At 40.8% G+C, this 22,757-nt stretch overlaps 1 protein-coding gene across 9 annotated transcripts in view; it reads right to left on the bottom strand.

Annotated features, from left to right (window-relative positions):
- Positions 1 to 22,757, bottom strand: part of DACH1 (dachshund family transcription factor 1) — a 346,322-nt gene that overhangs the window by 198,462 nt on the left and 125,103 nt on the right. For all 9 annotated transcript variants that reach the window (XM_082221410.1, XM_082221406.1, XM_082221407.1 and 6 more), the window contains exon 2: positions 8,057 to 8,172. In XM_082221410.1, coding sequence (XP_082077536.1) covers positions 8,057 to 8,172 — 116 coding nt within the window. The remainder of the gene's footprint in view (positions 1 to 8,056; positions 8,173 to 22,757) is intronic.

The following is a 22,757-nucleotide window of genomic DNA, read 5'->3' as shown; positions in this document are numbered from 1 at the left end:
AGGCTTGTAGAGGTAAGAAATGCATGAGACGTTAGCATTTAGTGACAGAGATGAAATGAAAACCCTTCTATTGGGAATGGGACACAGATGGATCTGTGTTAAGTGAATAAATACAATTAAATCATAAATAACTTCAAAGGAGCCAGTGGAGCAGAATCAAATACAGAGAGCAGTTAGCCAAGAGGACACAAAACCATAAAGAAGGAGGAAAGCAAACTAGAGAAAAGTTTCCAAACAAAGCAGGGGGGAATGGTCCTGCTAACTGAATATCTGATCCCTCTTACTAAAACTGACATTAGATAGATAGACGTTAGAGGGTAGATATATTCCTGTATTTAATTTCTAGGCGTTTAGACTATGAAGGACATGAATTTTCTTTCAGTTTACTTGCAAAAGCTGATCATAAGTATGCATCACAAGGCTTCATAAACAATGCAATGGTATTATGCTAATGTCATGTTTATCTTTTCCATGTATCGTGCCACACCAGATCTTCCTCTTTGAAATTACCAAAACCCACAAAAATTACAGGAATATTTAAGACAGATTTTTATCAGAGAGGGAGAGAGAGATGCTCAGAGCTGTATATCAATTGAACATGGGCAAATAAAGTTAAATAAAACAGAAAAAGAAATTCACAGAAGGAGCTGTGTTAAGTCTGCTGCAGAGAAATCAACGAAGAGTCATGTGTACCTTAAAGACTAACAAATTTACTGCAGCATAAGCTTTCATGGACTAAAGCCCATTTCATCATATGCAATAAAAGAAAGATAATTAAAAATGGTCATATTTCAAACTGTACGCTTCTACTCTCTGATAGGACTACATTTTTAAGAGGTTGGTTAAGAGTTCTCAGCCAAAGGGAATGAAGGCCTCAGAGAGTAAGAATGAAGGAAAGAAAATAAGGGATGATAGTGGAAGAGACCTCCAAGAGGAAATATAAGAGCCCCAATTAATTTTGCTTTATGTCTCCAATGGTTTGGATTTATGTTCCGGTTTGTTAAACAAATCCCGAAGGTTAGAAGGGTAATGCATAGAAGTGAGTTCATATGCATATCCCTTCCAAATTTATGACTTAAATAGCAAAACCTGTGTTTGGAACTTATGCTAGGATTAAATAGGTGTAAATCTGGGTCCAATGAAATTTGTAATGATTATTAATGAAAATGTCATAGATATGGATGTCAAAAAATGGATGAATTACACATGTGAGTTAGTGTGCCCATTTGAAGAATGAGGAGAATAGCTGTGATTCACAGACAAGGATGAAATGCCAGGTTGCTCAGGGCAACTTCCTGGAATAGGTTTATTCACGTGGAAGAGGAGCAAATATCTACTGAACTCTAGAAATTTTAAAACAGCACGAGGCCCTGTTCCGTAATATCAGTCATATAAATTTAATTCACAAAACCAAGTAAATCTATTAGAAACTAGTTGATTTAGAAATATAGCACAAAGCTCTTCTAAATGCAGGCAGACGATGCCGTATCCTCCATAATATGTTGCCATCAAATACAAATATCAGTTTATTGGGGTCTTTTCCAGGCTTCAGAATTAAATTGGAGCCACCCTTTCAGACTGTATATGAGTAAGTACTAAAGGTAAAAGGTAAAGGACCCCTGGATGGTTAAGACCAGTCAAAGGCGGCTATGGGGAAAGACAGCTTTCCGGGTCATGTGGCCAGCAGGACTAAACCGCTTCTGGAGCAACGGGACACCGTAACACGTGCCAGAGCACACGGAGTCCACCCCTTGTGTTTCTGTCCATCATTGCCCTAGGTATGCCTCTTCAAAGCAGCTCAGAAAAGAGAAGGAAATCATTCAAAGAGCAAGTATTTGTGAATAAACTCTTTTCTATTAGCAGCCTAATTATTCAATTGAAGTATCTGTTGCTGCACAGAACAAAAGTATTGTCCTGCTGCCATGCTACAAACTGTAGAATCTGGATTGCTAGCATTGATCCAGAAGCGCCTATTTCTCCACTCAATTCCAAGGAAGAAAAGGTGTATCAATAACACCATACCAACAAAAATGTGTACCAATGCACAAAATCCATCAACGGGTACCACGAAGATTCAGAGACAGAAATACTCCGGCTCCCATATTCGATACCTGCCATCAATATTGCAAGTTTCCAGTGGAAAGTCTTTGTTCTGTGTCTTGGTGAGATTACCTGCTATTCACAAAGAACTCCGTAGTTACAAACTGCTGCATTCATCATATGTCAATCATATGTAACTTATGTAAAATATTTAACAAAAGGCTAGCTTTTTAACCTTCCATTATCCTCTTGCTGGTAGCTTAAGGACCTCCTGAACCAGCTAGACCACAGATCACACAGAGTTGTTACTGAGACCAGGCTGGCAGCCAACAGAAGTTGGGGATTTACTCTCACTGGTCCCACACTTTGGGACACTCTTCCAGCAGAAAATCAACAGACACCCCTTTTTTTTTCAGGTGTCTCTTGATAGGCCTGTGTTTACATTTTTTGATCAGCCAGTTATTGTGTTGATAATGATTTACTATTTTGACGGTATGTTATATTCTATTGCATATACTACTGCACACTGCCAAGTTACATTGTATGAATTGTCAGTATAGAAATACTTCTATAAATAAATAAAAACCAATGAGATTTATGGGATCTGCAACAGCCACTATGCTCTTGCTTAGGAACAGCTGCTTCTGTCTCGTTGCATATAGTCTGCTTACTAGGCCAAACCACCACGGGATCAGAAAAAGAATGCAAAGCCATGTAAATTGGCGTGGGGGACCTTTCTGGCTCCGCATGCCAGGTATGGATGTCAGGTAAGGTATCAGATCCTAGACTCACAGGCCAAATCTGACAGCAGGGTGGGGCTGTCCACTGGTTAATCACCTGACAACACCATGACCTCAGGTAACTTTTTAGTCCTGAAGTTAGGACTTCAAAGCAACACGAGGGGCTTACAATGAGCCTTCAAGCCACCTGAGACTTTGGTTTTAGAGCCAAAACCTGCTTTCTGCAGGGGCACTGGTAGAGACAACGTACAATGGCTAATACACTTTAAGCCTTATGGTTGTGCATTGGCAGCTGCATCTGTAGATGTCCCAGACCTGATGTCATATAGGGCAGGTGGGCATGCTTTGAGGGGATAGGCTTTGCAGACCTCTGACAGGCCTGGCCCATGGTCTAGATGTTTCCCACCCCTAAAGGAAACATTTATCAGGTCAGAATCCAAGTTCACAAATGAAATATTATTAAGCTTTTCACTTTAGATATTTACTGGAAATAATCTACACACTTAAAATTTAGACTTTTTTTGACAAGATATTTGTGTTTGGGCTGCCTTGCACATTTCTAAATTCTTACACTACGCATAATTCTGTTGCATTCATCATCTTAAATATTTCCTATTACCAAAGCCACAAAAAAGCTGAAACGCAATAGTAGTGAAGTGTTTATTTATTTGTATTAGAAACTCCTCCCAAAACAGAGTAAATGTGCTTGCAATAAGAAAACACAAATAAATATTTTTTTTCGGTTCACTTCCTGCAGGAAAAAAACTATGTGTTTACAGGCCAAAAAATCTTAGGTCACTCAACAGTCTCCTATTGACTTATAATCATAGACTCATAGCAGTATAGAATTGTAGAATTGGAAGGGACTATGAGGGTCATCTAGCCCAGTGTTTCCCAACCACGGGCCATATGGCCCCCTGGGGGCCCTAGGATATTCCAAGGGCCCCCAGGTGAAAATCCCATAAATGGGGGTCACAGCGTGAGGCTAGGGGGCCACAGAGGGAAGTGAGAAGTGAAGGGGGGGGAATCATTTTTTATATTTAAAAAATCCTGATTGGCTCGCTATCCGCTTGGCCAATCACAAGCAAATAAGAGAGTGCTTAGGAACAGCTGTTTCCGGTGGGAGAGGGTGATCACTGAGGCTCCCGTTTTGGCCAGTGGAGTCTATGATCCAGAACCCCCAGGTCAGGTTAAGTCATAGAATCATAGAATCATAGAGTTGGAAGAGACCACAAGGGCCATCGAGTCCAACCCCCTGCCAAGCAGGAAACAGCTTACCCAGTGTATGGGTATCCAGAACCCCCAGGTCAGGTTAATGGGTAGGGCAAGCCAGAGCTGCTTGTTGCTGCTACCACAGTGCTAGGCCTGGTGACAGCCTGGGCCTGACTCTGCAAGGTGCAGGGTTCAATCTACCCCGTGCCTAGCCGATCAGGGCCTTCGGATGTTGCCAAGGGGCGCAAGGCACGGGGTGAAATCCACCTGAGTGCCTAGCCTAGTGGGGTCATCTGGTGCTGCTGACTTGCATCTAGTAAATAACTAAGTAAGTAACTCAGAAGAAAGCCGCAATGAGTTCAGAGAGCCTTGTTCCCAGGTAAGGGTGTGTGGGGCTATAGCATTTTATCTAGGCAGTCGGGGCTTCTCCGGATGACAAGATATTTTTGCACCAGGCCAGTGAGGACCACTTGCTTTTTAAACTTCTCCCATATATACAAAACTCCCTGTGCGCCTTCTGGCCTGTATCTGTAGGTTTCCCCCTCTGTGTCAAATAACTGGCGTCAAATAAGTGTTGTGTACTTTTTATAATACATGGAAGGTGGATCTCCCTTGGGAAGTTCTGGACTCTCCTTCTTGGAAGTTTCTAAGCAGAGGTTGGGTGGCCACTTGTCAGGGATGCTTTAGCTGAGTTTCCTACTTTGCAGGAGGTTGCACTAGGAAGATGACCCTTGGGGTCCCTTCAAGCACTATGGTTCTGGTTTTCTGCTTCAACAATCTCTCATTATGGTCCTATAATTTTATGTAATTGTATTTTGTATAAATTATAAAAGAAATTTAAAAACATGTGCTATTTAGAAACAAAACATTTAAATAGCTACCTTTATACCATAGGTAGGATGCGGGGGGCATGGGCGTATCCAGGATTTTTGTTGGGAGGACAGGCTTTTATTAGAGTGGCAGAACCTCAGATTTGTATTGGTTTTTTTCTTATTGGGGGGGCAGCTCTCCCCCCCCCCGCCCTCCCTTGGCTACATCCGGGGAAGGGGGGCACAGGAAGGAAACAGGGTCAGAAGGCGGCCACAGTCAGAAAAAGGTTGGGAAACACTGATCTAGTCCAACGCACTCCAATGCAGAATTCTTTTGTCCAACAAGGAACTCTAATACACGATCCTGAGATTAAGTGTCTCAGGCTAATGACTGAGCTATGAAAGGTATGATAATCATGTCACCTAAGGGCAATACATTCTATCAACCTCAGCTGTACTCCATTTGGAGCGGGGAGATGTGACCAATGTAACTGACATGATCAATAGGCTTGATTTCTGTATATCCAAAATTAAGTACTGAGCAATCCTCCAGTGGGCGGGGGCACAGTTGGGATAACAGCCAAGGAAAAGCTGAAAGAGCAAAGCCTGCAATCAGATACATTATTATCTAGACCTAAGCACCACTTAACACAGTGGGACTTAATTTTGGTTAGTAGATAGGTAGCCGTGTTGGTCTGTCATAGTCAAAATAAAAAAAAAATTCCTTCCAGTAGCACCTTAAAGACCAACTAAGTTAGTTCTTGGTATGAGCTTTCGTGTGCATGCACACTTCTTCAGATATCTGAAGAAGGGGGGGAATCGTTTTTTATATTTAAAAAATCCCGATTGGCTCGCTATCCGCTTGGCCAATCACTGTGGTATCTGAAGAAGTGTGCATGCACACGAAAGCTCATACCAAGAACTAACTTAGTTGGTCTTTAAGATGCTACTGGAAGGAATTTTTTTTTATTTTAATTTTGGTTAAACATTGCAAACAATTGTGCTGCAATGTAGACAATGTCTACATTGAAAAGTTTGCCTTGATACACAAACTGCTATCCTGTTTTCAAGTTCCTTAAACTGTTCTTAATCCACCTCTGTGGAGGTTTTGGTTGGTTGGTTGCAAGTCACTTTGGGTTGCCTTAGGCAGGATAAAGCAACTAACAAATGTAATAAATAATAATATAATGCTATTCCGTGTGGCTTTGCATTCCAGTGCAACATAAGCAGAGGGCTAGCATGAAAAATCAGTTCTGCCTGCATTTCTTTAGCCTCCATTATTTTGTGCATCTGTATATTTTGAATGAATCTGGTAAAAATAATTTAAATGTCCCTGTAAAAAAAGGTTTCATTTTAAAGAGAAACAAAGAAGCACTTATTGTGCTCCATCACAGACAGAGGACAACACTTCCAGTTTTAAGAACAGTGCATTCAGGTCAACTAAACACTTATCCAACAATTAATCATTTATTAGAAGAAGAGATCCAAGAGATAAGGAGATTATCTGACATCAGACACAAAACAGTTGAAGACGTTCCCTCATTTCTCTCTCTTTTTCTTCCCCCATCCTTTTGTTCTTTGTGTGTGTGTGCTCCTTTAAAACCAAACACCACCACAATGTTTACAATTAATACAGACAATGCATGAAAACCCAACAAATGCACAGAAAAATGATAGTACTTTCATAAGAAAGCCCCACCCCTCCAGCTCTCCTCAAACCCTTGCAAATTACTACAATAAAAAGCACTAAACCATTAGAAGACAAGGGATGAAGAGGTAAACATAAAGTGAGAGAATAGGAAGGAAAAAACGGTGAAAAGAAAAATATCCCGTCTAATACTCCTAGAACCTTGATGTCTGTTGTGCCTGGAATTCTTTAACACATCTTTCAAAATCCATCATTATATTCGAACATTTCCATTGAGCCTTTGGCTCCAGTAGCCCTCATCATTCTCCTGAAATGAAACCTAAGGACTATATACAAATCTGCATTTGCGCATGTTCATCTCTTCTTATCCTTACTTCTCCTTGATGCATCCTGGTTCCTCCATCTTTTATTCTAGCCTATGTACACCTTCTGTTCTTTCCTGTTTTCTTGTATTAATCTGCATTTTTACCCGTTTATCCTGTCCTCTCTTCAATAAGCTCCTGACCTTTCTATACTCATACAAGAGCCTTGTAAGGTTGGTGAGGCTTAAAGAGAATAACAGACCAATGCTTCACAACTGCCTAGAGATTTAAACCTTGGTCTCTTTACACCAAACCTAGTCGTCTATCTGAGGTGTACACAACTAAAACCATACTGATGGCCTATTTCATTTTTACTACCTCAAGGTGGCCATAGTACTATATTCACCTCAGGAAAATACATTTTTGCGTCAATTTTAAATCTGTGTTTTGTTTTTAATACATTTTGGGCAAACCACCTTTCCTCTTCTACAGCTTATGTAATGCAGATTTTTTTTCTTCATTCTGGATCTGCACAGGTCTCCCCAATGCAGTGCCCAGATGAGGGAAGCTATAGGGTCCTTCAAGGAATAGGACTGGAGAGCAGACCCCACGGACCTTTGTGAAAGAGCAGAACACTGCTGTTTTCCATTATTAAAAAGATCCAGTTGTTCAACGTAACTCCACCCAGTTTTGGCTAGCGTCCCTCTTACGCCATCCCACATAATTCAGGAAAGTTCCTCCAATGTCCAGGGGAGACTTTGAGAGAGGAGGAGGAGGAAGGTTGGATGGAAATGTCTCCTCGTATTCACATTTCTCAGGATCAAAGCCAAGAAAAGGAATTCTGGCAACAAGATGCCACCTGGATAGAAATGGCTAGTAAAAGGATGAGATGTAGTTGTTGCAGCCAAAGCAGCACAGTTGTAACAAAAACAATATAGGAATTGATTTACTGGAAATAAGTTTTATTTCCATTTTGGTATTGTATCATATAAAATCGCATAATGTCAGCAGCATATGCATTTTAATTATGAGTTACATATGATCCATGCAAAGGGACAACAAGCTGGCTTCATAGGCGGTTGAATGGAAGGAGGAGGTCTCTGCAACTTTCTGGGGGCTGGGGTACAGAGTTCCTGCTCACATGAACATGCAACATATTACACACCCATTAGCTAATAAAAGTTTTCATTCGTCAAGAAATTATTGCAGGGTAATACAAAACGATAGTGTATTTTAAAATAATGCTTGGACATCCTATGGAATTAAGGAATGCGGTTACCACACCACAGAGTACACATTTCCTACCTGTTGGTGGGATGATTCCTGGAGACATAAGACCAGGGACAGAATGTGGCATGATATGTGAATTCTCTGGAGAGGTGACACTTTGAGTCCGCTTAGGAGGCCGACCAGGTCTGGAACTGAAAGAAGGGAAACCAAACAAAAAAAAAAACAACTTTACAATTAAGCTGTTGTCTTACACATCATTTCAAAGTTGTTTCAATTGGTAACATGGACTGTAAATAAATTTGTTTCAAGGACGGTTGCTTTTGCAGTTAGATGTAATAGACTTCCATCACTAATTAGATTACATGCTGAATTCATTTTCCTCATTGAAGATCAGCCGCGCTTGATGCATAATTCATAGCCTGCACCTCGTTACCTGCTTCTTCATATTAATATCTATACACAGTTTGAATTGCCTCGTTTGCATATGCTAAAGTTCTGCATGCAGCCTTCAGCATGAAAATTATGCACTAACTTGTAATAATTATTACAGTCAGCCTGCTATTGATTTATGAGACTTTTAAAAACCAAATATGTGTAGTACTTGTAATGAATGATATTTTAAGGTTCTTCAGGAAATTAAAAGGCAATGGCTGCCTAAGGAAATGTTCTGCTTGTTTGATTTAATACTACAGTTAGCTGGGAGGTGGAATGAAAGAGTGATTCAGACCTATAGCACATTTTTCGATGATATGTTTTATTACTTCGCACTACTACCCTGATATCTAGATGATAAATGACAATACATATCTAATATGTGAAAAGGTCTTGCAATTTCTTTATTTTTTGTCACGTAAAAGATAAGTCAAGTTATCATTTAACCCTTATTCTATTTAAAAGCAAAAAAATCTTGCTTTAAATAAGGCACATTATTCAGAAAAGGCTTTGAATTGTTTGTAAGGCATCCTTGAAAAATTGCAGTCCTGCCACCTTACATCTGTTCTGTGTGAATACATAGAAGGGATTGTACACATTCCCTAACTCTGAAAGCTTTTAGATTTTGATTTGCTAGAATACGGTAATAAATACACAGATCCCACTATTTTGGTACCCCGTTCAGAAGAAATGTTCACCACAGAAAAACGAAGGTGAGGTCACTTTCTGCTGACTGTACAATACACCCTTCACTCAATAATACCAGCTTGGAACTGCCAATCTCATGGAAACCTAAAAGCAAGCAGCTATGTGAGAGGCTCCTCCCTGAAGACGACTGCGCTCAACTGTGGACAATCCACAAGGAAGGACTAGGGGTGTCCCTATGCCACAGGCAGGACGAGCAGCCTGCTCCTGTCATTGAACAGGATTTCACACAGTTGACAGGCAACACGGAGAAACATCAAAAGTGGATGTGAAAACCATACTTGAGCGTTGAAGTACAATGGGTCTGTATGCATAGCAGGGTTGTTCTTTCTACATGAATTTACGGAGCAGTATTCCCAAGTATGATCAAAAGCTACCTTCTGAGGCACTTTTGAAGAGTAGGGTAGTATGGTCAGTTGTTCAAGCAAGTCGGGAGAAGGGTTTTAATGGGGTTCTTCAGATTCAAATCCCTATTATGGGACAAGGAAATTTTACGTGCAAGATGCTTTTTTGCCAGTGTTTTCAACTGCACACCATTTTTTTCATTATACCGTACTCAACAAAAAATTTCCACTGCTCCTTAAATACCTGTTCTGGTTCTCTTATTCTACTTGTTACACCTGCTAACTCTGCATTTTCTAACATCTTAAGTTGCCAATCCTCCTTGCTAGGGACCTCTACACTTTCCATTTTGGGGCCAGCAAGATATGAGCCACTGTTGTTGCATATATTTTCTGACTCCTAGGAATCTCTATCTGGGTAATTCCTAACAAAAATGCCTCTGGTTGTTGGGATTTTGTTTTGTTTTGTTTTGTTTTTTGGAAATGTTGTTTTAAACACTTTTTTCATCTCATTATATATCATTTCCCAATATTCTTTTACAAATTTGCATGCCCACCGCACATGAAAAAATGTTCCTTCTACTTCTTTACATTTCCAACACAAATCCGATTCCGCATTATACATTTGAGCCAATCTACTCGGAGCTGAATACCATCTATGGATCATTTTCATAAAGCTCCACTGTTGAATTTAATATGACACCCTGCACCTTACATTTCTAGGCCTTGGTTTTGCAAAGAAAAATTACACACACACCCCACAGGTAATAGTGGTTTGTTAAATCTGCTCCAAATATCAATTATGTTTATATGATGGGCATCATTTTGACTGTGGCACTTTTCTGCATGGAAGAAGTAAAGGTTAGAGGGCTGGACTTGGATGTGGGAAGCTAAATTTCAAATCCCCATTCAGCTATTCGGTGTTACCACCTCACAGGTAAGATAGAAATAACCTCACATCCTCCATCCTGTAATTCTGGCAGAGTAAGAATGTGATAAATAAATACATACCATGCAGGCACACATAAACACATACAGGACACACTAAATTCTAATTTGTTGACTGTGGATGAAATATTACCTCATCCATCTAGTTCTACTTCTTACGAGACTTTTTTTAGGGTTGACTTCAAAGCAGCAAATAATTAGAACGTGCACACTGCAGAGTATTCCAAAAGATGATAATACCAGAAACGTCTTATTTATATCCATTTCTAGATGTAAGACATATGTAACACAATGCCTGCCTTCACTGTGAGCATTAGATCATCTTTGTGTTTTCAGAAACCCACTTTTAAAAAAACTACAATCCATCCCTAATAAACGAATAACGATCAAAGTACAGGGCATTTCCTTGGAGTTTAATGACTCAAGACCTTGGGCCATTAACCTTAACTGGTCATTAATTCCCAAGTTAATGACCTGAATTGAGGTCATTATTAATATAAAGCCACAAGATTTTTGTTTGGTTGGACGTGGGGTGGTGGGTTCTTCTCTCACACACACAAAAACCACCCTTATTTTCTAAACTTTCTGGGGCGGGGAGCGCATGAGAATCGAATTGTTTTTTTGCTGTACTTCAAGCACTGTGCTAAATATACTCACTGTTCTTGGGCATGTTCTGTATCACCACAATGAAAATAAATGTACAGGGTTGGATCCGCATACACAATGCACTTTCTTATCCAAGAACAGCTCCTTTGCATCCTGCTTTAGAGCATTCCATGAGCAAAACTAAATTATATATGACTGATAAAAATCAATCACACAACGAGCTATTATAAATCAGGTAAGTTCCCACTCCAGGCTATGATTAGCATGGCTGAAACTCCAGGAAAAGCAGCCAGGTTACAACTTGGCACCCAAAAACCCCACTTTTAAGGGGTTCCATAACCAGGACACTACAGAGCTAAAGATCCTCTCCTGCATCCTCATCTAACATAAAGCTCTCAGAGGGGTCCCCTCAAAACCAGATCTTCCCTCTGGTGCAGGACAATATGGTAAGAAGAATGCTCCCTCAAATATCTTGGCCCTATGCTGTTTCCTCTTTGCAAGTCATTACCAAGAGTCTGAAATCAGACAAAAAACATATTGGCAGCCAGTCCAGTTCCTCTAGGACCGGTATTAAATGGTCCCTATTAGATGTATTATTTATATGCCTTGCATTCTGAACTAGTTGCAAATAATAATAATAATAATAATAATAATAATAATAATAATAATAATAATTTATTATTTATACCCCGCCCATCTGGCTGGGTTTCCCCAGACACTCTGGGCAGCTTTCAACAGAATATTAAAATACAATAATTCATCAAATATTAAAAGCTTCCCTAAACAGGGCTGCCTTCAGATGTCTTCTAAAAGTCAGATACTTGTTTATTTCCTTGACATCTAATGGGAGGGCATTCCACAGGGTGGGCGCCACTACTGCAAGGGCCCTCTGCCTGGTTCCCTGTAGTCTCACTTCTCGCAGTGAGGGAACTGCAAGAAGGTCCTCGGAGCTGGACCTCAGGCTGAACGATGGGGATGTACTGGGCCGAGGCCATTTAGGTCTTTAAAGGTCAGCACCAACACTTTGAACTGTGCCTGGAAACGTACTGGGAGCCAATAGTAGGTCTTTTAGGGCCAGTGTTATGTTCTGTGCCTTCTTCAAGGGCAGCTCCACACAGAGTGCCCTGAGGTAATCCAAGCATGAAATACTGTGGCCAAGCTTTCCTTATCCAAGAACAATCATAGCTTAGGAGCCAAAAAGAACTTCAAAATCAACAGGAGCCATTGATTGGCCTCCAGTAAGAAAGACGCGGGTGGCGCTGTGGGCTAAAGCCTCAACGCCTAGGGCTTGCCGATCGAAAGGTCGGCGGTTCGAATCCCCGCGGCGGGGTGCGCTCCCGCTGTTCGGTCCCAGCGCCTGCCCACCTAGCAGTTCGAAAGCACCCCCGGGTGCAAGTAGATAAATAGGGACCGCTTACCAGCGGGAAGGTAAACGGCGTTCCGTGTGCGGCTCTGGCTCGCCAGAGCAGCGATGTCACGCTGGCCACGTGACCCGGAAGTGTCCCCGGACAGCGCTGGCCCCCGGCCAATAAATGTGAGATGGGCGCACAAACCCCACAGTCTGTCAAGACTGGCCCGTTCGGGCAGGGGTACCTTTACCTTTACCTTTAAGAAAGATAGATTTAGAGTACTCCCAGACAACTCATTGAGAGGAAATGCAACACTGTCTATGGTAGAGTGCCTATCAAATTTCCAGAGAGTGGAATCATCAAGACTCTTGTTGGGAATATGTCTGCTGGTTTTTATCCAGCCCATTACATCAGTCCAGCACCTGCACAACCTCACCTGAAATACATAACAAAGACAAAAAGAGCTGAGTGTCATCAATGTACTGAAAGCACTCAATTTCAAAACCCATGATGTTCTAACCCAATGTTCTAATCCAGTATCGGAGACAAGATGGAACGCTTCAAACTTTACCAAACAATAATTATGGGGCAGAGCAGAAGTATTCCAAAACTATATTCTGCAACTCGCCTTGCGGGTATGAGAAAAACTACCACAACCTTGCACCCAACTCTCATCTTGCAGAGGTTGTCCAGTAAGATACATCAAAAGCTACTGAGAAACCCAGAAAAACTAACACGGTCCTATTGTCCCTATCTGTCTACTGGGACAGTTCTGCCTTCAGGGCAACCAAGGCTGTTTTGGTCCAAACTCCTGAGCTGAATGTACACTGGAATGAGTTTACATAATGCATTTCCTCCAAGAACATTGGAAGATGACTGGCCACCACACTTTACACAGGAAGGAGATATTAGTGACTGGATGGTAGTTCTCATACATTACCAAGTCCAGGGACATCCTCTTCAGGAAGGACCACACTACTACCTCTCTCAGAGCAGCAGGCATCATCCCCTGGACCCACCCAAAAACACACACACACACACTCCATCTCTCTCTCTCTCTCTCTCTCTATATATATATATATATATATATAATGGCCCAGAAAGATGAATTTAACTTGACACACAAGATATTACCATCTGTGGAACTTTTCAAAATATATAGGAATCACTGAAACACCCACACTTCAACAAAGTAGTAATAATAACAACAATTGATGGCATTTTGCATAAGCTATCTAGTCAGAGAGAATAAATATATTATATTCCCTAATATCCTCACAGTTGTTAATATATGCTATGTCCTCATGTATTTCAAATTTACTGTAAGGTCTGGGGTTGGTTGGCTAGTTATTTGTTCCTGGAAGAAGAAACACTGTGCACCCAATAGTTTTTGCAAGTCACTACTAAGATAACCAGTTATTTATGTCAACAGAGGCACAAATACCATATTTTTAGATAACACAGTTCACAAGCAGGACACTCTTCTTCTTCTTTTTTTTAAAAGAAATGTTTCATGTATATGACCTTCACATTTTTTCCCATATTACATCATTAAACAAAAGCAGTTGCTGTTCAGTGACCTGGCTTGTATTTGACTTTCTGCTGACAACATTGGCAAAAAAAACCCCCCAAAGCTTGTGGAGCGGGTTTCCCTGATCTTCCCCCATTAACTGGGAAAATTGGGCTGGAGGTTTGACCTGTTTTACTTATATTAGCAACATGAAAAACACTTTATTTCATGAAGATCTACAACCATCACATACATGTGTGTATGTTCAGAACGTATTTAAGGGGTGATATGATAGCCATGTTCAAATATATAAAAGGATGTCACATAGAGGAGGGAGAAAGGTTGTTTTCTACTGCTCCAGAGAAGCGGACACGGAGCAATGGATCCAAACTACAAGAAAGAAGATTCCACCTAAACATTAGGAAGAACTTCCTGACAGTAAGAGCTGTCCGACAGTGGAATTTGCTGCCAAGGAGTGTGGTGGAGTCTCCTACTTTGGAGGTCTTTAAGCAGAGGCTTGACAACCATATGTCAGGAGTGCTCTGATGGTGTTTCCTGCTTGGCAGGGGGTTGGACTCGATGGCCCTTGTGGTCTCTTCCAACTCTATGATTCTATGATTCTATGATTCTATGATTCAATGTGTAGTGATATTTAAAGTATGGGATGGACTGGGACACACAGACCTAGGGTGGGTCACTGTTCTCTTGCTCCTTGTCCCAGCAGAACTTATTAGCCGCGAGTGGACTTAACTGTCAGGGGTCCCTTTACCTTTACCTTTTTTACCATAGATTTGTAGTTCCTAATAAAGAGGTCACATTTTTTAAAATAATGCTTTGATTTTAAGAGATTAATTGTGCCTTCAGTAAACACAATATTTTCCAAACATAAAATCTCGATTTATGTGGTTCCTATGAAAGTTTTTTTTTACTGACCTAGTAATAGTTTAAATACTAACAGTTTAGTAGATCAAATTAAATGAATATAAACATTTTGCTTAATGACATCAGCAGTCAACACAGAACATCTGTGTTTTACTTTAACAGTGATCAGAGAATATTCTTTTGTTTACACTAAAGATAATCAGAAGGTTTATATTTCTGTGTTCAATGGGGGTGGGGGTGGAATAAAAGATCAGATTACCTCCAAAGTCCAAAAAAGCAATATGTTTCAAATGCAGAAATTTTGTTTTGTTTTGTTTTGTAACCATGGCTAAACAATAGAAATGAACTTTCCCTGAACTTTTCTCCTTTAATGGCCTGGGTCCATGCTGACCCTCCATTGCAAGCTGGAACTTGATACTATCAACCCCACTGCTGCTGCTAAAGTAATCAGATTCAACAGAATTATACACACCCCATTGTAATACTAATTTCAGGATCTCATAAAACCTGCGCAAAGGAAAGCTTTTCTAGCTATTTACCCTCTATTGTTCAAAAACAGCATGAATACACCCCAACACTATGTGGCTGTACTAATATGTTTTAGTAATTATAACACGGTTAACAATATATAACCGGAGACAAGATTTCCTCCCCACCCACACAAACCAAAATGGCTATTGGATGAATCACTACCAACCAAATGGTTTCAGCAAGACCAGGATCACACGAGCTTGCGTGTGAATAAGGCATGTAATTAAATTATCAAGTCTTCCTTCTGAACTCTTGAAAGAGCCAGGTATAGTAATTTTACCCCCTACATTAATCTTAATATACAGGAGTGGCTTCTCCTTTCAGAAAGTCCGTAGTGCACTGAAATGCCATAATGGCCAAAAAAATTAATATGTTTTTAAAAAACGATTCCTTCTTAGCTTTCCACCTTAAGATAGGGATTGAGATTTAAAACTCTGAAGCTCTGGCAGTGATGCACAAACTGGGCTCACTTCCTGCCTGCCCCTACAGATGAGACTTGTGCTTTGCCATATGGAGAGAGATTGGCTCCTGGACAATACAGGTATGCAGCTGGCAGCTGATATGTTAAATGCCCCATTCCTTCCATTGCAATGCTTCCTACCTCTTCAGCTGGAAGCAAGAAGCCAGAACAGAGGCAGAGTCAATACAAGACTGGGCTTCATGGGAGACTGGAGACAGGGACAGTCTGGGTTGCTTCATTTACACGAGTGAGAAAAGTAATTGATGGAGTTCTGATTTGTTTTTAAGAACAACGGAAAAATATCAAACTAGTTTCACAATATTTTAAGAAATTGCCAGTGTAGGTGTTTTTATATCACACTTAAGAAACTTAAAAGTGTAACACCAAACATAATTGCTAGAAGCATGTAGTTAAAAAATAATCCATGGGATGTTCACTTTAGATATGAAAACACTATACCCAACTTTAGTTGCATGCAGCCATGAGTGAACTATCTGGGGGTATACATCAAACAATTTTTATTTTATTTTATTTATATTCTGCTCTTCCTCCCAAACTAACCCAGGGTGGTGAACAACAAGTAAAAACTTCTTTAAAACATCTTAGAAACAATGCCAATTCAGATGCACAGGGGGAAAGAGCTCAACAAGGCTTGTTCAAAGAAAAAGGTCTTTAGCAGGTGGTGAGAAGGCAACAGGGAAAGGATGCCTCCAGTCATATCCAGAAAGCCAGGATTAGCATTGCAATGTTAATAAGTGATCCACTTTCAGATCCACATCTAAGTCTTCTAAATAAAAGGTCCATCCTTTTTCCGGAGCTGATGTTTGAGCCCATGATTTCCTTCCTGATTAGTCCTTGTACACATGCAGGGGAAGATGTCTTTTGCTTCAGTGGACAAAAATTTACATTCAATTATATTAGCATTTGCCATTTATTTATTTTTTGCCAATTTAACCAGTTGGGAGCTCTTCAGTCCACTTGGATATTTAGACTTCCTGAAACATAGGTGTGTCATGTACCAACTTGGCTGACTTGGTGCCAAGCCAAAATTCTATGTAATTTATAAATATGTTTATAAACATCTTTCTCAAAACTGGTCCATGGGCTCCTTCCTTTGCCCTCTGTTCCATTCACAATTACAGTGGACCCTCGGGTAACACAACTTTCAGGTTGCGAACTCGGCAAACCTGGAAGTGGGTTTGCTGCTCACGCATGCGCAGAAGCGGTCCTCCAATTACAGAATTTTCGGGATACAGCAGGGGCTCCGGAACGGATCGCGTTCGTAACTGGAGGTACCACTGTACATTTGCACAATGCCACCAAGGAAGAAAGGAAGGAAAGTTCACTTCAAAATCAAGTCACTCATTGAGAATAGTCAGTAGTAAGAGTAGTAAGCTGCCCTTTGTGACCTTGCTCAGTCAGTTCTTATCATATAGATACAGTGATAAAGTAGCATCGGTAGTGCAGTGATAGAGGTAGGTTGTTTCAACCAACCTATTTTGCCTGGGTAAATATGCAGATTGGAATAAAACTACCATTCAGATTTTGCACTTCTCCGAATATTGCTGAACAGTTCTTAACTCAATAAATATGTCCAAATGCCTTTAGAAATGTGTGCATGTGTACATTTATAAATGTGTACTGTGATATTTTTTTTTAATAAGTAATTCACAGGTCAACCCAGATGGAATGGACTTATCGATACACGTGAAACTGACATGAATCAGAAACAGATTGGTCCACCTTCCCTAGTATGTGGTTGAATTCAACTCCCACTTTGCCAGGCAGCAGAGCGTGGTGGGGTGGGGAATGCTATAAGGACAATAAGGAAGAGATGCTTGCTGCTGTTCCTTCCCCAAAGAGCCAGATTACATGTTTAACATGAACAGCTGCCCCCGAGTTGTGTACTGTTTGCATTCAAAAGGTAGTAACTCTCAGGATGTTCCATCATCTCATGGGAAACATGCATCCTATTAAATGTATGGGAAATGTTGGGAGCAGATTTGCGCTAATGGGTCCATGCAAAAAAAGTCTACTGAATTCTTTCAGCAAGATCCATTTGATGCCTTATTATCGCTTGATCACTAATGAGAAAGGCCAAATGCAAGAGGGTTGGCTTCAGCTATTAGGAGCCTGGGGAGATTGGCTTCATAACTGTGCAAACCAGTGAGAAATCTGGTTTTTTGGGGGCTGGCCCTGAACAGGTCCAAGTCCAGAAAACTGTCCCAAGCTGGTGCAACCCACAAATTGAAACAATGAATAAATATGGGGTAAAATAAACTCTCTCAGTTCTGGTTCTTGGTCCACCTCTAGACATTCAGCCCAGCTCTAGGTGGCAGTAGCTAAAAGAAAGAAATAAACATGAAAAGTCATCTACTCTAAGTAAATATTTAAAGAATCGGCTGCTATTTAGACAAAAAGGAAGGAAATAGTTCTGGAATCAGTAAGCAGATACTGAACAATTTCACTATTGTTGTCTCTTGTTTGGAGTGGGATATTAACCAATTAATATACTTTTCTGTGCCACTAAGCTGTTTTTACTTGTGAGTGCTGAGATGTATCTTACTTTGCAGTTAAAACGGAAATTGCAGCTCATCTAAAAGGCACTTAAATGAACCACAATATGAACCACCTCATTATGTTTCTGGGTAACCACCAATTCCTCAGCCCCAAAGACAAAATAAAAAAAAAACTCCCTCCACCTTCATTACTAAATATTCTTCCACTTAAAAAGAGAATTATTGGAGGAAAATTCGGACATTGCTGCAGATGTGGGGACACCTCAGGCATTTAACTTCAAGGCAGCGCCCCAACTTCTTGGTTTGAATGTTACCTCAAAATTGCAAAACATGGAAGTGCATCCTCTCTCTACCTTGGCTGAGGTAATAGTTGATCTGGATAAAGCAAAAACTATTAAGGAGAGGAGGAGAATATCTTTCTAGTCTCCAATAGGCAGACAAAGATACATAGAATTAATTCCCAATGTTACAATCAACCTTAGGACAACAGGTCTGTACCCAAACAAAAAATTTCACCTTTAAACATTATGAAATATACTGGCTTTTGCTACGCTGCCAACCAAATATGAAATAAAATGTTGTACACTTCTAGTTTCAAGTGACTTTGACCATTTATCCAAGTTAACATTCTGTTTATTTATTTCCACAATCCAAACACGGACAATTACTAATGGTTTGCCAAGACATCTGTTTACTTCCTAAGAATTAAAAGTTCTAAAACTGCATTCCACAATGAGTATTTACATCTTAAGAGAGAAAAAATGAAATATATTCCAGAGCTTTGTTGCAGAAATAGACATCTTAATTGAAATAACAAAACCACAGTATAAAACCAAAGGCACCTTTGAACTACTGTTTATTCAGAAAAAAGGTCTATGCTAAGATTTTAATAGCAAAGAACTGCACTTTGAAAAACGAGAGAGAAATTAATTAAAACCCAGTGCTAATCCCATTGCAGATATTTTTAGTTTTAGAAAGATATTTCTGGATGCTGTAAAATAACCTAAAATATTAAGTTGTCATTGCCCTTTTAAATCCTTTCAACTTGAATTCCCTAATTGTTCCCTCACTTTATCTCACTGTACCAGTAAGTAAATAAATTAACAAAATAGCTTTTATCGCACAGAATAACCTTTTAACTGAAGGATTATCTCTGGTTTATTTTTCATTTCTTGCACTGCAGATAGCAGTTCATGCCTCATTGATTAGTTTGCTGAGGTGGTGACCAGAAAAGAAAACAAGGTCTCTTAGATATTGCTAGGACCTGTAAATATTTTTGTAAAAATGCTCTATAGCTAATATAATATAATAAGGATTAGGCTGGAACTTTGGCCCAGTTCACCTTACTATCCTCTTAAGGTGATCAACCAGCGATCCTAATTACTGACCCGATCACTACAATTAATTCATATTCAACAGAGAGAGCCTTAGATGATGTTTAATTTTTTAAAAAAACTTTCGTTTATCTTTCTTTCTTCCCACTTTAGCTAAATTATCACTAGTTAGTATACAGCAAACAACCTACAAAAAAGTAAAATAACATACTAATATCTGTATAACAAGATGGCTGGTTTTCTAATTCAGTAAATTGGATTCTCTTTTGTATCTTTGCTACCAAAATGCCTTTTCTCAATTTTTTAATTTCATCATGTGAAACAGATTTTCCTACCACTAAGTTTGTTTGTGTACATGCACAAGCAGATTAGATATCCCTGTATGCTGCAAGTTCCCAATAAGGTACCCAAATAACAGTTTTGAATTGTTTTGAAATAGTCTAGTATTTTTTTAATGTCCTATTTAAAAATGTTTCCAGCAGTTGCCTTACCTGAGAGTAAGTAACACTGAACGCAGTGTTGCTTACATCTGAGAAGACATGTATAGGATTATACATTAAGATGTATTCGGGGGGGGGGCATGCTTCCAGTTAATGCCTTATTTTTGAAATGATATAAACAAGGGCTATGAAGAAGCTTGGGTAGCTACTGCTCAAAAATTATGCTGTAATAGAAGACAAACATTCATGGGGCAAAAAACTGCTTTATATATAAATGATGAATGCTATGTTGAAATGCCTCCAGTGTAATATTTTTTAAAAAATCTATGTTTTAAAGAAGAAGAAACAAGGGCATTTGGAAGAGAAGCACTCAGACCAAAACCCACTACATAATTCCTCACCTTGCTTGATGCAACAGACAAACCTGGTTTTCCATAAAAAATATTCCTGCTGTGAGAAACATTTTTAGTTGGTTGCGGATGAACACCATTCATTGCAACATTCCTTTTAAGGAATAATCATTTTGCATACCAAAGGGCACAACTCTGCTAAATTTTATATTTTGCCAACTGGATGGTGTCTGCAGCTTAGCGAAACGTGAGCCCCTGTTCCTGCTAAATTGTCCTTGATATAAAGATTATGCTCTGTTAACAGTGCATTATACAAATGCCTACATTCACTCATCTTTTAGTATCCACTTAAAAGATCAAGATCAACATAAAGGCAATAAAATGATACATAATAGCAGACACTTATGTTCTCTGTACTTTACTTATCAGTTTTAACTAAGATGACTTTATCAAAAGGTTCATTTTCATACTGAGTTTATATCAATCAGCTATCCTTTACACCTGTCAGAACGTTACTATTATTCCCAGATAAATGTGACTTATCATATAGTGGTGCGAGATAATGAAAAACTCTTATGAAAACTATTTTTTATTACTATTCCACAGCTGTTTCCTGCTATAAATGCCCTACATTGTAACAAACACTGCTAATGATATGTAACAAGGGTTGGGGGGGGAGAAATCTGGGGGGAAAGGCGATGAGCTGGAGCAAGAAAAGCAGACCAAGAACCCCTGTTGCAAACATCACACAGTCTCTAGGCTTTCAGGCCACGTGAAACGGGAAACAGTTATGAAGGATCTGTTTCTAAAACATTTCCATGCTAAAATAAAATGTATGAAAGGGAAGTTCTAATCATTTCCTTCATCAGCTGACTGGGCAGCTCAGTCGGTTAGCGTGTGGTGCTGATAAAGCCAAAGTTGCAGGTTCGATCCCCATATTATCTCCAGGTTGCATCCGCTTCAGGTTACAGACTCCGCTAACACAGGAATAGTACCTTGGGTTAAGAACTTTGCATCAGGATGAGAACAGAAATCGTGCTCCGGCGGTGCGGCAGCAGCAGGAGGCCCCATAAGCTAAAGTGGTGCTTCTGGTTAAGAACAGTTTCAGGTTAAGAACAGACCTCCGGAACGAATTAAGTACTTAACCCGAGGTACCACTGTATGATTCTATGAAGGAGCTGGGAATTGGCTGGGGAAATACAGCAGTCTGAGCCCCTTTGCTGCCACCTCCTCTCTCGCTGCTTCCTTCTTCATGGCAACCCCTCGTCTCTCTTCTTCCACCGCTCCCTTCTTGCTACTGGGAAAACGGCAGCACAAGTTTTCCATGGTTTGCTCTAAGGAATGGGTCCTTCTGCTGCAACTACTTTGTCAAGGGGGGGGGGGGAGCAGTGGGAGGGAGGGAAGGAAGGAAGAGCAGCAACAGAGCCAGAGGCATAGCAAGGTCAGGTGGTACCCAGTGCAGCATTTTTTTATCACACACACCCCATTAAAATTATTAAAAGGAGGAAAAATAAGATACTTAAGAATTGAAAGTGTTATTTTCTGGTTTATTTACCATATTTTTCGCCCTATAGGACGCACTTTTTCCCCTCCAAAAATGTGTGTGTGTCCTATGGGGCGAATGCAGGCTTTCCCGGGCTTCCTGCAGCTCTGCGCCACCCTCCCGATCCCGGCACAAAGCCGTGCGGGGCTCTGGAGGGTGGCGCGGAGCTGCCTGCGCTCCAGGGCTTCTTGCAGCTCCGCGCCACCCTCCAGATCCCGGTGCGAAGCCACACGGGGCTCCGGAGGGTAGCGCAGAGCTGCCTGCATTCCGAAGCCTGGTGCGCGCTGAAGAGCGCCCCCGGGCTTCGCGCACCTCTCTGCAAGCCTGGGGAGACCGGTGCAGCTCCCTAGGCTTGCGGATAGCAGGCTGTTCTGGGGGCTGGGGTCGGGGGAAGCTCGGGCTTCCCCCGCGCCTGCCCCGTGCCTGGGGAGGGGAATTTTTTTTTCTTTATTCCCCCCCCCCCAAAAAAATTAGGTGTGTCCTATGGGGCGGTGCGTCCTATGGGGCGAAAAATACGGTACTTAACACTGTGAGCAGAAGCACTTTAAAAAAATCCCTCCTAACTTTGTTCTCCCAGCCCACCTCTCCTCCTGTGCGTTCCAGGGTTTGGGTCCCAAGTTGGGGGAGCTTTTGCTTCTCTCCTTCCCTCCCCCCTCCGCTTGTTTGCTCACCTGCCTCCTTCGCGTCCTCTCCCTGCCTGCCCGCCTCCTCCAGCAGCCTGGGAGCAACACAGCTCCCCCACTTCCCCCAACGGCTCAGGTAGGCTTGGGAGTTGCAGGCGGGCAGGACACCGAATGTCACCCCCCCAGCGATGACACCAGGAACA

The sequence above is a fragment of the Podarcis vaucheri genome, assembly GCF_965113315.1.
Source record: "Podarcis vaucheri genome assembly, chromosome: 4".
Classification (NCBI taxonomy): domain Eukaryota; kingdom Metazoa; phylum Chordata; class Lepidosauria; order Squamata; family Lacertidae; genus Podarcis; species Podarcis vaucheri.
This window is presented reverse-complemented; position numbering and strand designations above follow the sequence as displayed.